The 22055-nt window shown below is 41.2% G+C and overlaps 1 protein-coding gene across 2 annotated transcripts; it reads left to right on the top strand.

Moving 5' to 3' along the window:
• Positions 1-140: 140 nt before the first annotated feature.
• On the top strand, positions 141-20632 carry kank2 (KN motif and ankyrin repeat domains 2). Of its 2 annotated transcripts, XM_084925589.1 has the most exons (13): positions 141-269; positions 5897-5982; positions 11169-11251; positions 11524-12888; positions 13342-13527; positions 13605-13713; positions 13897-14475; positions 14558-14645; positions 15190-15409; positions 15650-15792; positions 16904-17104; positions 17190-17288; positions 19226-20632. In XM_084925589.1, exons 3-13 carry the CDS (start codon positions 11215-11217, stop codon positions 19280-19282), a joined length of 3084 nt encoding a protein of 1027 aa, XP_084781715.1. In that variant the 5' UTR covers positions 141-269; positions 5897-5982; positions 11169-11214; the 3' UTR covers positions 19283-20632. The 2 variants fall into 2 exon arrangements, 1 of the variants encoding a protein (XP_084781715.1); XR_014800036.1 differs by lacking the exons at positions 16904-17104; positions 17190-17288; positions 19226-20632 and having other exon boundaries at positions 15168-15409; positions 15650-15764.
• The last annotated feature ends 1423 nt before the right edge of the window (positions 20633-22055 follow it).

Below are 22055 nucleotides of genomic sequence, written 5' to 3'. Positions count from 1 at the left end.
ATAGCTTGGCCCCCTTTTTTAATCTATGACTTTCAGACTGAAGGAGGGTCAAACGATTGCACAGCTTCATGTATGTCTCTGTATATATATGAAGACTCCAGCGAGATGACCAACGTGCAGTGCGCGAGCCCACCGCCTGGCCTCGTGGCCGCGTGCCCTTTAAGAGAAGCGGGAGGGGGCTCGGAGCATCTCGGCTGCGGTGTTTTTGTCTCTCTGTCAGTGAGCGCTCCTCCTGGGCCGAGGCGGCAGAAAGGATTTGCGCAGGGCAGGTAAGAGCAGACAATAAGTTGACTTTCATCTGTGCGAAAACCAGCTCGGTCTGTCTTTGTCAGCGTGTTTTGTAAATGGCTTCAGACGAGGAGCTTTCAGTGGGACTTCTTTTGTGAAGCGTCGGTCCTGCCCATTCTCCCCTCCGGTGCTCCTTCTCTGAAGTAACGGGTCCTTTATCCTCAAAAACCAACACCTAGCGTAGCTTATGGCTGGTTGTGTATTTCTGTTAAAGGTTTCTGACTAATTAGCTTTCATAATTTCATATTAGTATTTATCTGCGGTTGCAGGAATGTTTGACTCTCGCGATTGGTTCTCCGGTGCGTCCTCTTTTTTGTTCACAGCATCACTGGAGGCTCACCGCGCGGGATTAACCAGATTTATCAATATTTATCAATAATTTACATCATATAGGGACTGAGAGTGCGTCTGTCACACTAACTCTGGCCTCACAACCCTAGCTTTCTTAACATTTCTATTTATAAGCTTTGCATTTTCCATACAGCGGCTTTAATTCATTACATAGGTCTCTATTATTGTCTTGGTGGGCTTGTGGGGGGGGGCGGGGGTTGCCTGGAAAGCTCAACTTTTAGGCTCTTAAATCTCGCACTATTCAACTAAACGCGACATCATTTCCAAAATAGCAAAATAACAAAAAAGAAAGAAAGACATTTTGGGTGTGTTTGCACTTGGCTTTGAAACTTTTTTTTATTCTCATGCTTAATTCAGAAAATGTAGCAACAATCCAGCCAGTTTATAATTTAATTAAAAACGAAAATCTCATTTAAAAACTGTAAGGGCTCATGGGAGAGGGTGGGTCCCACGCACGCTGCAAGTTTTCATGACTTCCAGATGTTCTTCAGCGCTGCTTTTTGCCCTCAATATTTGCTGGTCTCGCCAGCTGTAGCTGGCCAGTGGTCAGTGATAAGAAGGGGGGTTATATATTAACAGGGCAAGTGGACCAAATGTATACCTTTCGCTCTTTCTTTTTTTTTTTTCTTGAAAGACATCTCTAACCTGAGTCCTTTCTCAAATAAACTAGAATCTCCCTGTTAATTTTTGCATTACTATATTATTTGTTTATGAACGCAGTCATTTTACTGAGAAACTTCTAGCTCAGTCAGATGTTGTTTTCATGGTGGGCAAGCAGAACTTGGCAGGATGTGGGAGTGCAGTCATCAGCCTGTTACACTACATCATACAATACACCACTGTCCTGCTGTTGTGTAATGGGTTGCTGGCTGTATTAAATCACCTACCAGCAGCTGCATGGTGCTCACATGGTCTCTGTCCCATCTGCCATGTTATTACATGGAAAAGGTGTTGGTGCATCATATAGAACCCATATATTATAATATAGTTAAAGAGCATTAAGGACAGACCTTAGGGATAAATTAGCTTTTGTTACAGTGGTTTAAGGCAAAAACATATCAGAGCCCTCATGACTGTAGGATTTATTAAGACAATAATGTGGTTTAGTTTCAGCTAAGAGGACTGCTAACTAAATATTTGCTTGTTAATTTGAGATATGTTGAGTGTAAGTGCAGTAAAAGAGAAAACCCACTCTAAGGGAGTCCCCCAGACTGCATTTTATGGATCTGTGTCCAGGTTTGTCAGCAGCTGGAGTCTCCTTAAGCAGATTCTTTTTTTTCTGAGCTGGAATGTGATTGTTTCATTACAGTGTTTGGATCCGGGGGTGCAGTGGAGGAATGCAGGGCCCATAAACCCATTTGCACACTGGGCCACACGCCGGGCGTTTAAATTGTTTAGCAAGGCTAATGAAATTACACCCTGAACCTGTGTGAGACTGTTTATCACTTTCTTGGATTTTTTTTTTAACCACAGATGAGCCTTTCAGAGAAGTTTTACTGCATTTTTAATCACCTGTTATATTAAGACAGTATACCATGTTCATAAAGTCATGTGAAATAATGATGGTTTATGGCACAGGTCTCTATAATAATATTAATGGGCCTTATTCATTTATGCATGCAGTTTGTTTTTAGTGTGTTATTCTTCCTCTCTAAAAAGCACACTGTGAATATGCACCATAACAACATGAATATTAAACAGGAAGTTTTGCACTAGAGTTGGATAAATATACAGCCCAGCATGAGACTGCTGTGGTCAAGACAGTGAGTTAATACTCCTACTTAACTCTGTCGATTAGGGAGAGCAGTGTAGTGAACATATGGTGAAAAGCTGGCTTTTTCTCTAATAGGGACAGTAATTCGTTATCCTGCTGAATAAGCTGACTGATCTCCTTTATTTTATTAATCACCCAGAGAAGCCAGATGGACTGTGCTGTCCAGTAAGCAACATGTGTAAAGTGCATTGGATTTTTTTTTTTTTCCCTTGTCTGTTTTGTTTTATTTGTGTCTGTACAACCGTTGCATCAACAACTTCACCAAATCAGGAAGTAATTGATAAGATTCTCGAGAAGGAACTGCTTAACTTAGCATGGAAACCGGATTGATATGACTTCCTGCGTTCTGTTGTACCATCTGTTCACACACGCTGACCTGATCTTTTAACCCTCAAACTGCTGTGACTGGCTCTCCACCATCTCTCGATCACTGCTGTCTGGGTTTCCACCTCAGTTTCTCTAAAACAGAGCAACCCTCTGCGTCTCCGCTCAGCATCATCCGTCTTAATCCCCACCTCCACAACCGCTGAGGAATTTTCTCCAAAATGGCTCCCCCCCCCCCCCGTGCCGCTCCTTGTCGCTCAGCCCCACCCTTGCTCAGTTTCCTGTTGGAGGTCAGCACAATGACCAATAGCGGAGAGGCGGGTGTTTACTCTGCTCCTGTTCCAGGAGTAATGTGAGCTGGCCGGCCTCTCCTTTTGGCCATAGTCTCTCTAGCACCAGACTGCTCCAGCTCCACGCCGTCTGCTCCTTCTCATCACCACTCCTTAATGTGAAAAACAGGGCTTTTTCCTAAAGGGCAAGAAGTCCTGGAGGTGACATCCCATTGGGTTATGATTTCACTGTCCCGAATTTAATGGCTACATTAGTCAAAAACCACATGTCCCACCAGCAGCATGAGTACACACTGTATGAGCATGCTGATATGAGATCATCTGGCCTCGCATTTGGTGAAGGCCCTTTCTGTCATGCGGTGACATATGCTCTTCAGCCACATTACGCTGGGTGAAAAATGGCTATTGCTGCTTCTGCATTTATTATTCTTCAGCTCTTTGGGAAAGATTTGTTTTAATTTTTCTGATTTATTATTCATCCAGGGCTAGTTGGCTGAATGAAGCCATCTGTGCTGCAGAATGAGGAGGAAGACAAAGAAGTCTTAGTAGATACAGCAGCATCTTTATGTGACATTTAAAAGCCTTCAGCACATCTTTTTTGAGGTCTGTGGCCTGTTACCCTGAAAAAAAACCCAACTCTGAACAACAATAAGCTTTATTTAGTGCAACAAAGTACTACTTGTCTTAGGGATTCTCTTTTTTTTCTCTCTATTTTAGGAGAGGAATGTACAAATGATGGTAATCTTCTAGGTGGAGCCATGTGGGATTATGAGGAGAGGTCCTCTTGAATCGTTATTTACTCATTGTGAGGAGCGCTCTGCGGCCCCTCTGTCTGATCTGTAGATGTTTGTCCTGCGTTAGTAGCAGCACTCATTCTGGTGTCAGCGTGACTCATTCTGGTGGAGTCCAAATCTGAGAACAGGCATGTTCTTCTCATTTCAGAAGTTTCCATCTAAAACTTTCTTCCCCCTCCTTTTACAGTTTTGCCTGTCTTTCCTCACATTTCCCCTCTTTTCTGTCCCACCCTCCCTCTCTCACTGTACTCCTTTCTCCCTCTCCTACCGCTGCTACCCCCCCCCCCCCTTTTTTTCGTTTATGCTCTCTTTCTCCTTGTTACACTTTCTCCTGGGCTGGGAGGAAGTGACTGAGTTGTTTTTGCGTCCTTGGGGAATAGAAAGATGAAGCTCCCTTTCCTGTAACCCTTTCTTCGTCAGACCTCAAATATGGTCTCCGTTTTGAAACAGACAATTAGCCTGGTATGATGACAGCGGCACGTAAACTGCCGTTCTGAGAGCTTTTCTTTGGGAGCTAAAACTTTTCAGATGAATTAAAAGCAGCTAAATCACTGGGCTTTCATATCATCTTTGCCCTTACTTGAATAAATCAAAGTAATATCTTCAACTGTGTTTGTTGATTTATGGGAGTCATCAGGCTTCAGACAGTTTTGGTGTGTTTAGGGGGTATGTGTGTTTTCATCTGTGTTCTGTGGGAGTCCATGGGAGTTCAGCTTGTCTCCTCTGTAATGTTTGGTATTTGCCATCCACGCCAAACGCACAGTTATAACAGCCCAACATGTGCCGCTGTCTTTGATCTCATTTTTTGCGAGTAGCTTTTGGATTTGATAAATGAGGTCCCATAACTAAGGTGGCAATGTATTCATAATATGTTTTTACTTTGGTATTATTCACAGTCATCAACACATACATCTAGTTTTGTTAACTTTGGAGCCTGTTTAGATTTAGATATCAGTCACTCAGTGCAAGTCCTGCATCTTGTGTTTCCACTTTCTGTCAGTGTGTGGGTCCATAACAGGTCTTCACCAACTGTTTGTTTGTTTTGAGGCAAATTTCCTTACCACACACTCGTCCATACTCTGTCTACCGCTCCCTCTCTTTTTCTCAGAGATGCCCCTCCTTGATTTCTATTAGAACCAGCTGTGGAACTAGGGCCTGAATGAATGGCTCTTTGTGATTTGGCTGTAGTTCTAGTCTAAAAGATGTTTCTCTCCCACCAATACCCTCAGTGGTATTGGCATGGCAACACAATGAAACAATGGACAGAACAACGGCAAGCCTTGTTATGATATGACGCAAAGGTCACTCGTCGGTGTTTTTTAGGCTCTGAGAACTCCAGACAAAATGTCGACCGCACTTTCACAGCAGCCTGACTCTGTGCTGCTGGAGCCAAAGTAGGAGAATCGGCAGCAGACGCCGTCATGCAGCATGTCTGGTTGACACTCACACAGCAGTTAAGACTGTGTTGAAGGAAATACATCATAAGGCTCATGAAATCAGTCTAGCCTTAGGTGATACAGACAGGTTCCCACTAATCCAGAGGGTGGGGGTGTTTGTGAGTGCCACTGGATTTGGGAGTGTTAGAAAACTGACACATTGCCCAATCACATGGCAGGGAGGCTCCCGCTCCCAGCCTTGAATTGATTAGAGAGCCTTGAACTGGAATGGGGTGGGGGAAATTATTTCTAGAAAGCTGTGAGAGGAGAACTTGCACATAGTTCAGGCTTCACTTATATTGTGCAACAATCAGTGTGTGATTTGCATCTTATGGGGGTATGTTGTTCACACAGTGTGTGAGTCAAAAACACTGACACACTGGATGTGTGTTCTGTTTTGAAATGTTTGTTTCCTGCTTTGCAACCTGTGTTTACCCTCACGTCATGCCCACCTGTTATGAATCTCTGTTTATCTCTGTGTCAGCAGAGCTGCACACCCTTTCCATGATTTTACTGATGTCCCCTGAAAACTATTCCTGCATATATTCCAGTTATTGTAATTTTTCTCAACTACTAACTGATACAGTCAAAGGCAGTGGCAGCCAAAGTTCAAGTTTCCTCTATTCTTATTTCCCGCAGGTGCTGACTGTAAGAGAGCAAGAAAAGGAAGGGAGAGGCAAGGGGCCTGGGGAGGAGAGATCCCGTCCTCGCAGCGCAAGCAGCTGGTATGAAGTAGAAAATAAATCCCTCTTTTCCTAATTCACAAACCATTCCCAAGCTTGAGCAAAATCGCAATCACCAAAGGCTGAGAGTCAGCAGTGCAATGGAAAACTCCATAAAGATCGTCTCTGGGTGGTGGAAAGAGTGGCGGTATTTTTGACTTAGCAGTACTGAGGTTTAATCCTTTGTAATGGCAATAATAATAAGGTGACTCAATGAATGGAAGCAATGAGTTTGATAAACTAGGGAGAACAGACCTTGAAATGAAGCTTGGCATTTTAAAATTACTCATCACGGTGGTCTCAGTCTTCTGAGGGAATGTTTATCCACACTGTAACTCAAACCGAGTTTTAACCCTTTTAATACCATGCTGGAGTTTGGTCTGCATAGAAAGGAGTAAACCCGAAACTTTCATGCACATAGAGGAAAAAATCTTTTTCAGTGGTGAGTACGAGAAGTCAATTAAGCTACAGCATTATGCAGTTACTCTCGTGACATCCTACAGGACATACCACAGATGCGTAATTTGTGCTGGATGACCTGCATCTTACCCCCCCAGGGGTTGTCTTAATCTTAATAGCAGGGAATAGAGGGGAGAGACCAGACCATGCTAGCTTCCTCTAGCATGGTATGCAGCTCTGTGAAGGAGGTAGGGGGGAGTAATGGGGGCAAACCATGTGTCCTAGATGGAGGCTGGCTGGGGAGAGTTGTGCTGGGGAAGGGCAAACGCTGGTTTCTGTTCAGATGTCATCTCAAAGGAACTCTGTTTAAACCCGAGAGACGGAGAGGAAGGTCAGCCACTCCACCCCAGCCATACTCACACACTCAGGGGAATACGTGCACACACATTAGCACATATGAAACACTCTGCTGTTGTTGTGGGAGCCTGATAGTGGAAAATAATCAGTTTAAATAAGAAGATTTCAGAATTTTGGAATTTGTTCAGGGTAATTAGTTTGAAACGAGTATGCCGTCAAGGGTGTCCCTTAAGCCCCACTTTACATTTTGCACTTTGCATTATTTATAGAGCTTCTTGCTCAAGTAATTAGAAAACACATTGGAATAACAGCAAATTTACTTACAGGGATAAAACAAGTTTTTATTCATGATGCAAATTAAACATACACTAGACCCAAAATATGTGTTTATAAAGCTATATTTTATCAACGCTTATTTTATAAACTCAGCAGAAAAAAATAGTATTATATACCTAGGTATCACTATACAAGAGAATCTAAACAACATCAAATTTAAATTATTGTTTTATGCTAAAAGAAATAAAAGTAGACCGTGAACGATGTGCTCCCTTAATTTGTATAATAAAGTAGAAATTGTGAAAATTTTATTTTATTTCTTCTGCTATTCCTTTTTCAGTCCGTACCAGCAGAGATATTAATAAAACAGATTAATAAATGGGAATGAATACCTGTAGGATAGGGCAGGGTAATAAGTCTAGAGTACAATTTAAAATACTACAGCTAGGAAAAGAAAAAGGTGGAATGTTCCTGCCATGGTTGAAGGACTATTGTAGAGCAACACAGTTACAGTATTCATTCTGCTGGTGCAACAGTGGGTATGGTGCAAAAATGGATTAAGCCAGTCGAGTGTCGTCCTACAATCTGTGGTAGGTGAGATAAACAAGTACCTAAATAAATTAAGTGATCTGACAGAAGTATTGTTAAATATATTGTTTAAATAATGTAAGAGGAATAACTGTTCTTAAGATTTTTGGAATATAGTGAAGATTTTAAACGAGTATAATTCAGACTTGAAGTTTAGAGACTGGACCTGGAAAGGCATTACATCATATTTGTTATTTCAGCCAATACAGATCTCGAAAGTTTTCAACTTCTTAGTGAAACCTGCAATTTACATGGGGTCATCATAAATATTTTTTTATTGATGTTACCCAGAATTTGTTCATATATGCAGTGTCTTGGGAAAAAATTCCACCTTATACATCAAGGTCAAATCAAGGAACAAATACAACATTAACAGGTGAAGATAGGTTATATAAATAAAATAAAATGACAACACCTTTATTTAATAATTCATTTTTTTATAACCCCAAAAAGAAAACATCAACAAAGGGGCAGATCTGGAATCTGGACACTGCTGGATACAATGTGATATTACAATGGCTGATCATTATCACATGTTTTCTAATTGTCCAGCAAAACAATCTTACTGAGCAAAGACAGTAACATAAATTAAACTCATAATAGGTTTTGAGCTTGACTATACTCTCAATATCATATATTTAGGTAATCGACCAAGTGACTTGTACATTTGAGGCAAATATAGCCATGAAGTATTGCTTAGTGCCAGTAAAAAGGCAATAACAAAGAAGTGTCTGGACAAGAACCACTTACAGGGGAGTGCTTCCTTGGCTATCATAAAAGAAATATCCGAAAGGAAAAACTTATCATCTCTGCTCATTAAATTGGCTGTTATTTATGAATGGCAGTTTTACACAGGGAAAACTACTCTCCTGTGTCTGGGAGTTTTTTTTCCATGGTACCTATAGTTTTGGAAATTAGGCATTGCTCATACAGGATTTTTATATTTGCACGTCAGATGTATGCTGAATGGACCGGGCCCTCTGGCCTCATCCGTGAACTGGATAAAGTTGATGGACTATTGGATATTCATCTACGTTTTTTATTAGGTGTTCATCAGCAGGTGTCTGGGTTGACCCTTCTTTTTTTTTTTTTTTTTTTCCTCTGGGACTAATCGTACAAATAACCATCACCATGTAGTCAGCTATTGATTGTGTGCATTTTAATGATTTACCCGTAGTAACCTGATTTTTTTCTGTTCTGTCTCTCTATGCTTGTTTGCTTCTTCAGAGCAAAATTATAAAAATAAAGTGGAATTTGAAGGGAAGTCGAGTAGACGACATCAACCAGTCTGCTTGGCAGGCATGTTAGGTTGCAAAACTACATACTCTAATTATATCTCATCGGCTGTCCCCTGTCAGTGCTGCCCTCCACCCTGAACGCATATTCTCTCACACAGTCTGTCTTTTTGCAACCACGCCTCTATATCCTACTCTCACTTTCTCACATATGTAGTCATTCCCAGACCGCACTGTACACCAGACACTGTACACCATCAGTCTGACACTTTCAATGGAGATAAACAGACACTTAAACTGTAGGCTGAAGGCAGGCAGCCAAATTCTTCATCTTTTTTAAAGGCTCTGCAATATTAGTCAAGATTTGTCTTTTTTTCTCCACTTTCTCATATGTAAGTTAAAATTGTATATCTGGGGCATAAAGTCCTCATGTGTAAGCTGAAGGATAGTTGGCTTCATTTTAAATTAGATTAACCAGTGTGATTCTTCCTTACCACCATGGTGCCAATCTTAAAATGGGTTTGGGTTTGCGTGCAGTCTGTATTTCACGGCCCAATAGTGTGTGGCAATCTTGGAATGAGAGGGTGATGAAAGGGTACAGATAAGCAGAATCACATCGAGAAATTAAACTGACTAAAGCACTTCAAAAATACCATGTCAATTTAGTCAGTGTTTCCAAGTGTCCTACTTTTCACAAACGAGCAAGCACGGGCTAGGGTCACAAGATAGATGGAGAGAGAGAGCGAGAGCGAGAGAGGAAGAGAAAAAACAAAAAACAGCTTTAGACTGAGGCAAATATAGTTTGCACTTGAAAACAAAGTGGTTTGCAGCGCAGACTTCTGTTCCTATCTTATCAAAGCCATAGTATATAAAGATCTTCAACTGACTAATGCTGTGGACGGCTTAAAGACTTCCACAGTTCCCACAAAGTGATGACCTAGAAAGTTAATCTTTTCCAAGCACACACCAACTCAGAGGCATGGCATTAGGGTTTCTACATTTTTGCTGGCAGTGTGTTGCTCTCTGTGGAGGGAAAGGCTTAGTCTTTTGTTTATAAAGAGTCAAAATCCATATGTTACCTTTGGTAAAATGCAAGTTCTCAGTAATTCACTGTGTGTTTTGGCTGAATTAAAAAGCATCTAAGTGTGCAGAGGAAAAGAAAGGGACTAGCTGAAACCTTCTGATCATCAGCTGATGCTTAGAGGGGTAAAACAGGAGCAGAAGAGCATAAAGAAAGGACAAATAGAGAAGAAGCCAGAGATGGAAGAAGTGCAGGAGAGAAAGAAGAGAGAGTGTCTGTAAATCCTAATGTGAGAGGCGAAGTAAGTGCACACAGATGATTCCTAATAAGGCTGTAACTGGCAAATCTCTGTCCTGGAATTAGCTGCCAGGAAACTTTCCCCCTGTAACTTCTCTTCTCTGAATGCTATGAACAGAAACAAATATACAACTGACAGTGGCCCAATATGCTCAAAAAAATGGAAGGATAAAATAAGGAATGGAGGCAGGCGGGTAATGCAGTGAAAGAAAGGCTAATGCTATTTCTGACCATTATACAGAGAGAGAGCAATGCAGTCAAAAGCGGTAATTATTTCTGGACACACTATGTCATGCAGACTTTACAGTTAACTTAAGATATTAAGATATTTGAATACTGATTCTGTTAGGTTTTAGTTGGATGTAGACAGTTGTGTATTACTGCATTGATTGCATCTTTATAATTAATGCAAGAAAAGCCACTTTTACAAACACCTTACAGTACTCACCAAAAGACTCAAAACAACAAAAACTTCCACAAATCCACTACAAACTGGACCTGGGAGCAATATGCTTATTTGCACACTTAATCACATAGTTACTGAACACACATCTAAATTATACTGTATTTCCATATTTTGCATCTTGCACATGTCTCACATGTCCTGTCTTGTCTACAATATCCTGACCATAACTTGAACCTGGTATCCAACACCTACTGCACAATCCACTTTGTATTGTCTCTGTTCTGTCTTTGTTTATGGTACAGTTTGTATTGAATAGTTATTATTATAGTATTGTATAGTTAGTAATTAGTACCTTTTTATCCCTTAATTTTACCCAAATTTAGCATATTATTTATTTGTAATTCCTAGTTTTATATCTCTTGGAGATATATCTTTTATATACTTATAGATGCACCATGGGGGGCTTGGGGTGAAACAACATTTCAGTACGCTGTATACTGTGTATATTGTTGTATTGACAATAAAGCTCTTGAAATCTTGAATCCTTTGTTATTTATAGAAATGTTTAGTGTACAGTGTGTTTAATTTCAACACTTTTGTCTCCCTACAGGTGAGCGTGTTTGTGTGACTGTCTGAAAAGCAGCCACAGGCGCATTATGGCACAGGTGCTGCATATGGACCCCGGCTTCCCAGGTGCGCCCTCTATTTTTAATTCCTTATAATGATCAACATAAAGACGATGATAGGTTAATGCTTTTGTTAGGATTTAAACTATCACACAACTTGCATGTACTTTAACTGTAAGATTGTGTCATAATGAATTCCAACAATCCACTTTGTGCCTAATTTGGTGATGAATTCTGAGTACATTTATAACTGGAGTAGCTGATGCTTTTTTCTGAAGTCTGAACCCAAGATTAGATGCAGATTTCCGTTTGTTTAAAGTTTATTTCCTTCCCCTGCAGGGAAACTCAACCCGCCTGCCCCCCCTTCCCTGCACGCCAAAGAACAGGAGGCGCCCTACTCAGTGGAGACCCCCTATGGCTACCGTCTGGACCTAGACTTCCTCAAATATGTTAACGACATAGAGAAGGGGAACACTATCAAGAAGGTGCCTGTCCAACGCCGGCCACGCTATGGCTCTTTGCCCCGTGGCTATGGCTACGCTGGCTCCTGGTGGACCTCCACGGAGTCTCTCTGCTCCAATGCCAGCATGGACAGCCGGCATTCCTCTTACTCCTACTGTGCCCCAGGCTACCATACATCACAAAGGCCCAGCTTCAGTACTGCCCGGGTGGAGAAGACTCTGTTGGATGCTCGCAGGAAGCTGGAAGAAGAGAAAGAGGGACGGAGATTCTCCAATCTTGGCAGCATGCACAGCAGTGTAGTTGGCTCTAACACCTCCATCAGCAGCGCACACAGCTTCAACCGGTCACAGGGTGGAGGTGGATCTTTCACTCCCATGAGCTCTGGCCTGTCCACCCCAGTAACTCCAACCCCAGCTCACTTGCAACATGTCAGGGAGCAGATGGCTGCAGCCCTGAGAAAGATAAGGGAGCTAGAAGAGCAGGTGAAAACAATCCCTGTGCTCCAAGTTAAAATCTCAGTGCTGCAGGAGGAGAAACGGCAGCTCAGTGTCCAGCTGAAGAGCCAGAAGTTCCTGGGCCACACTCTGGGGTTCAACCGAGGTCGTCCCAGAGGGGAGCTCTATATTGACATCCCTGAAGAAGACATGAGCACTGGAAAGGGGAGCAACAACAATAAGCCAGCAGGGTCACTGTCCCCCACCACACCTGATGGGTCCAAGCAAGACTCAGGGTGTGAGATTGAGGACACAGTGATTGTGAGTGGAGTGCGACCAGATGCAAAGCGGGAAGTGCACACCATTGGCGTGGGACCAGAGGACTCAAGAGGAAGTCGTCATGTGGGGGTCTGGGTTCAAGAGAAGGATTTGGGACTGCTACCTGAGACAGAAGTCCTCAAAAATCAAGTGGGTCAGCTTGAGGGTCAACTAAAGAGGACAATGCAGGAGCTACAGGCTGCACAGCAGCAGGTGGCAGGAGTCCAGAAGGGCCCTCAGGCAGAGCATCCAGTCATAGCAACGAGCCTGGGCTGGCAGGAGCCTCAAGGCTGCAGCCTGCATACACTAGTCAGCTTCACACAGCAACGACACCAGAGGGACCAGAGAACTGTAGGAATTCAGGTGTACACACTGGAGCAGCCTACTGTGGTAGAGGTGGGAACACTGCTCCGAGCAGAGACCTGCAGCTCCCCCCCCATTCAGCCAGCTGCTGGAGGCGTGGAAGACCACCAGAGAGGGCGAATTGAAGGTCTGTTACTGAGACTTTATGAGCTTAAACTGGAGAGTCTGATGCAGTCCAATGCAAGAGCATTTTGTGAAACCTGTGCAAAAAGTTTCCCAGATATGAATTATGCTTAGTCCTAAACTGAAAGGAAAAAAATCACCAAGGATCTGTTCTTAAAAAAAAGTGTGTGTGTGTCGGGCAGGGGTTGGTCCAAGGCTAGACTTAATCATTGTCTGAGAAACTGAGTCTGTCACCCTCAAATATATGTTTTTACTGAAAGTTGAAAAGTCGTTGAAAAGTCGCAAATACTTCTATATTTAATATATTTAAATTTTAACTGGAGGGGTTTGGAATGCTGCATTACTGCTGGATTGTACTGCATCAGACTGTATCTTTGCAATAACAATTATTTATTGCATTACTGCACAAAAAGACTGATTAGTTAGCTTTGAAATGTTGTCTGTCTCTCTCCCTCAGATGCTCCAGTTGAGTTGCCGATTGCAGTCAGCTCTAAGCAGGTACGCGATGTCTTGAAGAGCAGGTTGTCCACCTCAGTACCTGTAGCTAATCCTGCCATTGCTGTTGCATCTGATGATCGGATTGTGCATAATAAGGAAGAAGCAAATGATTCTATCCAATCACAAGAAGGCTTACCTAAGACAGGTATGTGATTTTTAAACTAGTGTCTTCTGACCACATCATGTTCCCACTGTATGAATAATTGCTGGTATCTTTTCTAGCTTCATCTCCCCAATTGTCTCTGAGATCAATTATGAAGCGGAAAGCAGAAGGTGAACCAGGCTCGCCCTCTACGAAGAAAAACCTACAGTTTATTGGAGTCAATGGAGGGTAAGTGTTAGTTATTGCATAGCAGCAGTCGGCTATTTTCATCCACTGAGTACTGTGTCAAGGGAATGTTGTCAGCATAAGGTTAAGTAAAAAGGTAAAAGAAGAAGCAGAAATGTACTCCCTGTGTCACCTGCAAAGACTCTGAGCTGTTTGAGCAGAGTGAAAATTGTTCTTGTCTTACAGCTACGAGTCCACATCCTCAGAAGATAGCAGCAGTGAGAGCTCAGATGAGGGGAGTGACTCTAGTGAATATCATGAAGCCAGAGAAAAACTTCCAGAGTCTACAGTCCAGCACCAGCAGACAATACACAACAAGGATTCCAAGCAAGAAGAAAGCACCAGTGTACCTCAGCAAAATGCTGTCAAACTACCAGCTGCCATTCCAGACTCAAGTCCCAGCCAGTCTGCAGCTGTAGACACAATGCCATCAAACAAAGCACCTCAGTCACCAGCAACAGACACTGTGGTGCAAAAATGTGCCTCACAGCCACCAGCATCAGACCACGCCATACCTCCTCCATGTTCATCAAATGATTCTGAGACTGTCAAACAATCATCAGAAAAGCACAAACAGGTCACCTCCACACCAGTTAGCACTGAATCCACTCCTGAGCAGAAGGCTTCACTTACCTGTTCTTCATCACCTGGCCTCACTAAAATCAGTGATAACACCCAGCAGCGGTACAGCGTCCAGTCAGAGTGCAAACCAGCAGATGAACGTATTTCAAATGAGACTGCGACAGCGCCTTCAAAACAAGTCAGGTAAGTGTACACAGAGTCTGTCTGTGAGGATTAAAGGATCTATGAACATCTGAGAGTGATGTTGTCTCCTTATCTGCCACAGACTGGAGCTGACTGACAGCCTGATGTTAGCTCTGCATGCCCTGCAGAAAGCCCTGGGGGAACCTAATGCCTTCAGCCAACAAGGAGCAGTACGTGTTGAGTCTAATTCACATTTCTCCACATTTCTTCACATTTCTCCTGTCGTTACTTCTTTCTAGGAAATTCAGAAGGTTCACTTTTAAAATAAATGACATAGACCAACCTCAAACAAGGAGGCACAGCTACCCACAAACTGTGCACACTCAATAATTTAATTTAGAATATATTTTACTTTAGTTTGCCAACTCTAAATATTTACTAAAGCATAGCTTAAGATGTTTGATTATCTGCATGTTTGATTCAGGAAAGAGTTTATGCTGGATGCCCTTCCCATTTATCCTGGCTTGGGAACGGCACTAAGACTACACTGGATTGTTGCATCCCATGTCTGGAATAAGACTAAGTTAAAATAAGAAAATTCTTAACTTTGGTTTCATAATTTTTGCAAGTACTGAAAGATCAAACAACACATTAACTCAAGGCTTCTCCTGAGGTTTGGTTTCACATTTTTGATGTCGTCGTTGCTCTTGCATTTCTCCAGCCATCTGTCAAATGTTTATTTGCCTTAACAGTCCTCATTGTGTCTGATCTCAGAGGGCAGCTTACACCACAGTGCTGCAAGAGTGGCTACGTGTGTCCTGCCACAAAACGGCCGACACAGCTGTTGTCAAGGCCTACATGGACACTTTCGCCTCAATCTCCCCTCAGCTGCTGGAGTTTGTCATAAATATGGCTGACGGCAACGGGAATACAGCCCTTCACTACACTGTCTCCCACTCCAACTTCCCCGTGGTGAAACTTCTGCTGGACACTGGTGAGTTCTGTGCTTTTATGAGAAAACAACAGAGGCGCTGGAGAAAAATTGGATATTAAGCGAAGTAAAATCTCATAAGACTGAAGAGTCAAAGTAAAGTCTTATGGTTATTTTTTATTATGATAATCTCTACAATTTAAGAAATAAGTCATATTAAATTATTAGTGGTAACGATCCCTTTTACTTTGTTGTGCTGCTGTTATATAACCTGTCAAATTGATTGGCCTCTTTACCTGACAGGCTTGTGTAACGCTGACAAGCAGAACAAGGCGGGCTACACAGCCATCATGCTGACGGCTCTGGCTGCCTTCCACTCCGACAGTGACCTTCAAACTGTCCTGCAGCTGCTGCGCACAGGGGATGTCAATGCCAAGGCCAGCCAGGTGCGCCCTCTACTGCTCATTAGTTTTTACTGCGTCTCCACACACACACAAAAATCCCCCATTGTCACGCATTAGTGCAGGACTAGGACTGCATAAAATGTCTTATGTTTCAAAAACTGTAATCATTACAAAAAGTACAAGAGTAAAAACTTTGTAGACAGCTGACCCATGGCCAAGTGCTTCACAAAAGTTGTCACAACAGCGACACTGTGTGGACAGTTAGAAAAGTACAAAACTGTAAAACTTTCATAGCCTCCCACTGGTTGTTACCCAAACAAGAAGTGGTAACCAGATCCCAACAAACTAAATGTGCGTTTTATTGAAATATTTCTTTGTCAAGGAAAATGTGGTGCACGATACTAACCCTGGGAGGCATTTAGCATGTGAAGGACATATTTTATTTTAATCCAATTTCTCAAGGCAATACAATGAGCTGATATTTCTACTTCTTTTTTTTACTTCCATGTATTTTTCTGTTTATTCCACCTTTAACACTGTAAGCATCTGATTATCATTTGGCTTTCAGAGGAATACATCCATTAACAGGGACATTTTTTATAAAACTGACAAATATCTGGAAAATATTTCTTGCACCAGTTTTACCCAGTTATTAGAATTTTCAGTCTTTATTTGTCTGAAACTTTTTTTTGTGACATTTTGGCAAATATTCCACAAAAATCTGAATACCTTGTGATTTTGTGTGGATGTACAATTTACCACCTTGGGCATAGTGCAGGTAGCAAAAGCCAGTGACATGCATGAGACCAATGATTATAATCTTTGTTGCTTTCCTTACAGTCATTCAGTAAAAGCCGCCCTAACTAATTAAGTTTGGAGCAATGTGGGATATGACAACAGGGGATAAAAGTTGTGAATTTCTATGAAGCCAGTGTAGAAAAAACAGCCAGTCTCATTCGCTCATCTGGTTTAATTCCTGTTAGCAATCACATTGCAATTGCTCTAGAAACTAGACCGTCTTCTTACAAGTGATTTTAAGAATTCTGCTCAAAATGTATCTGCTGCACCATGTACACAAATGCAGTCTCAATGTGTCCACAGTTTGGTTAAAAAATTAGGGTAACAGTAATTTTAAACAATGTGTGTTTTGTAGGCTGGACAGACAGCGCTGATGCTGGCAGTCAGTCATGGTAGAGGGGACATGGTGCGAGCGCTGCTGTCCTGCGGGGCACAAGTTAACATCCGCGATGACGACGGCTCCACTGCACTCATGTGTGCCTGTGAACATGGTCATGTGGACATTGTGCGTCAGCTGCTATCAGTGCCAGGATGTGATGCCACTCTCACCGATAATGTAAGAATTCCAGTTCGGTCTGTGGTTATGCGGACTCCTTCCCAAAACCAGCATCTCACCAACATTTTCTCATTGTATTAAACAGGATGGCAGCACTGCTCTGTCCATTGCCCTTGAAGCCAGTCAGAATGACATCGCTGTGCTTCTGTACGCTCACCTCAACTTTGCAAAGCCTCCATCCCCTGTGAGTATCTAAATATGCTGCTAAGACACAAAGTAGCCCTTTCACACCAACATTCAACAATCCAAGAAATGTGTCATGGAAGTGATTGCCACTTTCTATGGCTAATAACACACAGATAATTATATAATATTCTTGTTTGCATGCAACCCATCCAAACTGGATTTTGTCACATATTGAGCCATGCAAACACATCCTCGGTCAATTATTCCTCCAACCAGTTTCTTTAAAATAAGCCTCCTTCCCACATCTGGGCAGTGTTGCAATGTTTGCGTGTTCTCAAACACGTGTTGATATGCAAGAGTTGCATATGGTTTACGGCATACCTACAGAAATTAAAGTTGGCTTTGGGTTGAGCAAAAATAGCAAACAAGCAAATCTGTTTAAGCCAGAAACCAATTACCCACAAGCTTGCAGCTGTCAAACAAGTCACTGCCTTAGAATAAGTACACATTCTCACCTAATGTGGGCTTTATGGTGTGTGTTTGTGCAGCTCTTTGGCTAAACAGAACGAGAGATGCATAACTTTGTCATATAATTTGACTTCTACCTGCTCCCCAACAAAACCTAAACTTCACTCATTCTTTTAAGTTTATTTTTTTAAGTTTCCTAAAGTGACAGCACATTGCTGAAACATGCAGACATGAGTCTGCTCATGTTTCTCTATCCTACCAACCATCTGCACTCGTCTTTCAGGTATGAATCACTATCCCAGCCTCTCAGCTGGCTATTAGTTTGTATATAACACAAAGCTGACCGTAAACAGGCAAGATGTGTCATAAACTAGTATATAAACCCCCAAGTGATGGACAAATTCCAGATGTACTTTATGCATTTTATTTCACAACCTGGCTAATAAACTACAACAAGCACTAACAAAGGGAATTTTTGGAAAACTGTAATTAACTATCAGGAATGTGTGATTACATGTAATGTAAATGTGTATGTTTGGATGACTGGTAATGTATGTTGAAAGCAAAAGAAGGGAACCCAAGGACCAAGCTGTAGCTCAACCAGTTAGTCATAGCCTGAGCACACCTGGCCCTGTGTTGCTCATCCAGGTAATTACTCTCAGTCAGCTCTTTCAGGACAAAGCACAGCATGATCAAAACAAAGCAGAGTCACCTAGTGAACAGAAGACCCAGGAGACAGTACAGTGTCTAAAGAATGCCCCTAACATATGAGTAATTCCATGTCTTAACAAGAACATGCTTCAGTGGGATTAATTCTGAATATACAAACAGGATGTGTGGTTTCAATGACACATACTCAAATATAATATATTTTGTATTTAAAATGGTAATGTAATATTAATGTGCATGTAAATGTAGTGATCAAGAGGTGCTTTACATGAACAGAAACCACTCCTGGAAGAGAAAATACAGGGGAAATATGATGCACTTAAACAGTAAAAGGATCTAAACCTGAGATTTTTTCTTGGATTGGCAGTAGCTGTGATTTTAACTTCACAAAATGTTCATTTCTTCCCAGTGTTAGGTTCATGGGTTCAGAGAGAGTGAAGCAGGAGATTGATAAATGGGTTATTGCTGTAGTGGCAGCGATGTACACTGATCTGGTGAAACAATTTGAGCTGTGGGAAGTGACTGAAAAAATGAGAACATAGATGCAAGCAGTAGAAATGTTTTTCCTATGAAGGGTGGTGGGTTATCTCTTAGAGGTAAAATGAGCTTGGTCATCCAGGAGGGGCTCAGAGTAGAGTTGCTACTCCTTCCAAAGTACTTTGGGCATGGGAAAAAGCCCCAGGGCAACCTAGGACACACTGGGGAGACTACATCTTTCAGCTGGCTTACCTTGGTGTACCCTGATGGATGGATGGATGGATTAACCATGATTTGCTAAAAAGTTCTAAACTATAATTTGTTTTTGTTTTTTTTGTTTGTTTTTTTTTTAACTTTTTTTTAACTTTTTTACTTGTCCAGGTTTCCCCCAAGTCTCCGCTCTTGGGCTCCTCTCCTCCTGCTGGTGAACTAAAGTAAACCACACGCCTACAGCTCAGCTACACAGCCAATCCACAGATGTTTATTCATCTATGTACTTAAAGGAAACATCAAGTTTGTTTGTGCGTTTGTTTTCACCCTGAATAATTTAAGTATGTGCAGATAATTACGTGAGAGCCCGCACCATTGTTACTCATTGCTTATTGTACACAGTGGTCTTACTTTAATTCCAGTGGTGGTTGGAAAAGTGTGAAACTGAACATTTAATGGATTTCGTTCTAGTTTTGCAATAATCCAGTTGTCAGCACTGTTTTGACAAATCCAAACTGTTCACCGCATTTCACTATACGTTCAATTGTTATGCACTCGTTCTGTAATTCCATATCAGTTTTATATAAGTTGGCTCATAGAGCAGCGTGTTTTCATTGTACCATAGGTGTTTCACAGTAGCATCGTTTTGTGTGACCATCACAGTCATTTGGAATAACTGAAGCCACCCCTCTCGTGGGTAAGTGTCCTTGCATCAACTAGCTCATTGGTGCTACAAAATATAACACTCCAATAGTCTGTTGATATTTATACACAAGATTTATTTACTTGAGAGTATTTTTGATATTGATTTTTTTTAATCATTCTGACTTAATTCAGGACCTCGTGGTTTTATTTCCCAGGTGTTGGTTAACTTTACACCTTTTTAACCAGTTTTATGTGTTTATCACATTCCCCAAATCAAACCCAAAGATGTCTGTTTCACATCACCTCTTTTTAAAGCTGCTTATTGTGGTAATAATGTTAACACAGGTGGTGTTAAAGAGGAGAGAGGTTACCATTATTCTCTGATGGCTGCGGTACTATGGTCTTTGTATTTTTATATGTGAAGGTTTTTCGGATGGTTGATTAGAGGGTATCTGTGTTTGTGATGTGTGCTCATAAAATTTAACAAGACTTTGTTGAGAGAGCGCTGGTGAAGCCAGTGAGATTTGTCAGGGAACCAGAAAGTAAGTGATTTTGGTCTTAAAAGGGCGTGCCATGTAAGATAGGAATATTAAAATAATATATGTCAGTGTAAACTGGTAATAATTATGCCTGAAATCGAACTCCTTGAACTAAAGTGCATAGGCTATTGATGTCAAAATTTCTATTACTTTTTAAAGATGTTTTACCAATTTTCATATTCACTTTTAAGCAAATTTTTTATAAACTTTCAATTTTTTTAAGTATCTATCTTTTATACATTTGGAGTTTTTAAGCTCACGCCTGCGTTATGTAATCACACAGCTCTGTAGTTAATGTTTTATGATGGTTTTATGAAAATGCTAGATTGTGTGTCTCTTCTTCTAATTTGTGCATTTTGGAAAATAATAAATAAATAAATAAATGTGGACCACATGTTTTGTTGTCTTGTAAGTTCCACTCAGTCATGTAAAAACAAGGTAAAAACAGTTTGCATATAGAACCCCACATGTTCCACTAGAGGGAGTCCTAACGCAAACAACTGGGGCTGGTCTCTTTTGTTTTCTTGGCCTTTTTTTAAAAATACAGTTTAATTGTGTTTTTCAGCTCTGAAAATCCTACGTGGTTTTGATGAAGTTATGAGTGCTCTGAAAAAAAAAAGCTATATAAAGAAAGACTTTCTGATAGTCTAAAAATATGATAATTTGCATTCAGTACTAGGATGTATTTTTAGTATCTTGGTATTCTTCTTGGTAGGCTATAGTCCAACATCAAGTGTACATAACATTAATAATATGGCAGTATACTCAAGAGTTCATTCTTACGGTGGCCCCTAGAGAAAACACGTACAGTAATGTGTACAGTAATGCTAAATTTAGCCCATATTGAGTATAGCTCAATATGGGCTAATGAGCTGCAGATTCTATATTTAAATTTTGGGCCTTTAAAGAGCCCCAAAATTCAAGATCTGAATCATCCAAACTTTGATGTTACATTGTGCCCGTGCATATTCAAGGGATTGAGTAAAGGGATCTCAAAGCAGGCTCTTATTTTTGCTTTAAGGTATAAAGGCAGAAATTGGCTAAAGCACAGCTACACTGTGATGAAACAGGTTCATGAAAATATCTTTAAGATGCTTACTTAAAGAAAGACTGATTTTAGATGATGGGATGTCATTACAGTGACCATCATATGCACCATTTCATATGATTAATAAGATCTGAAGCCTCGCATTATCTCTGTTTGATTTAGTTTTTGTGCCAATGATAAAAAAGGAGGAGATATGACATTTATCAAGTCACCAGAAGGTTGATGACTTTTACGCACTGTGCGCCTCAGCACTCGGCCACCCTGCTCTGTAACTTTACTTGCTCTGCCACAAAGTGACTCCTAAACACTTTTACTTTGCCGTATTAACACTTACAGCTAATCGAGGAATATGTGGAAGGAACAAAATTTCACAAACTGTCGTACAACCAATTGTTTCACAAATGTTTGTAGAGGCAAACTGAATGGCTAGATGCTTGGTTTTATAAACATATGACAAAGACACTAAAAACACTCGAATTCAATGAGAACCAGCGCTTTTTGTCCATTTAGTGGATTATCAGAACGAGCGGTAACTGGGATGGTAAATTACGGAATGATGTTCTGGAATGATACACTGAGTTCTCACCCTAAGTATTTAGCAAAGCCGCTCATATTTTGTATACTCAATAATGCTGAAAGTGTGATTAAACAAAGCAGAACTAAACTGAAATAAGTAAAATAAATAATAAGTAAATAATATTTCTGCACGTGTGATGTGTATGTGAACTGTTTCACACATATTTCCGGTTTTGTACGACGGGATAGTTTG

Source organism: Perissodus microlepis, chromosome 4 (genome assembly GCF_051167445.1).
Source record: "Perissodus microlepis isolate ML-2025 ecotype Zambia chromosome 4, ASM5116744v1, whole genome shotgun sequence".
Classification (NCBI taxonomy): Eukaryota; Metazoa; Chordata; class Actinopteri; order Cichliformes; family Cichlidae; genus Perissodus; species Perissodus microlepis.
Note: the sequence above shows the minus strand (reverse complement) of the source record. Positions and strands in the feature narration are given on the sequence as shown.

Bases quoted from the DNA above. Each gene is read 5' to 3' on its own strand.
- kank2 (XM_084925589.1), top strand. From the start codon at position 11,215: ATGGCACAGGTGCTGCATATGGACCCCGGCTTCCCAG. The intron at 11,252-11,523 runs GTGCGCCCTCTA...CTTCCCCTGCAG, and splicing joins TATGGACCCCGGCTTCCCAG to GGAAACTCAACCCGCCTGCC. The intron at 13,528-13,604 runs GTATGTGATTTT...TATCTTTTCTAG, and splicing joins AGAAGGCTTACCTAAGACAG to CTTCATCTCCCCAATTGTCT.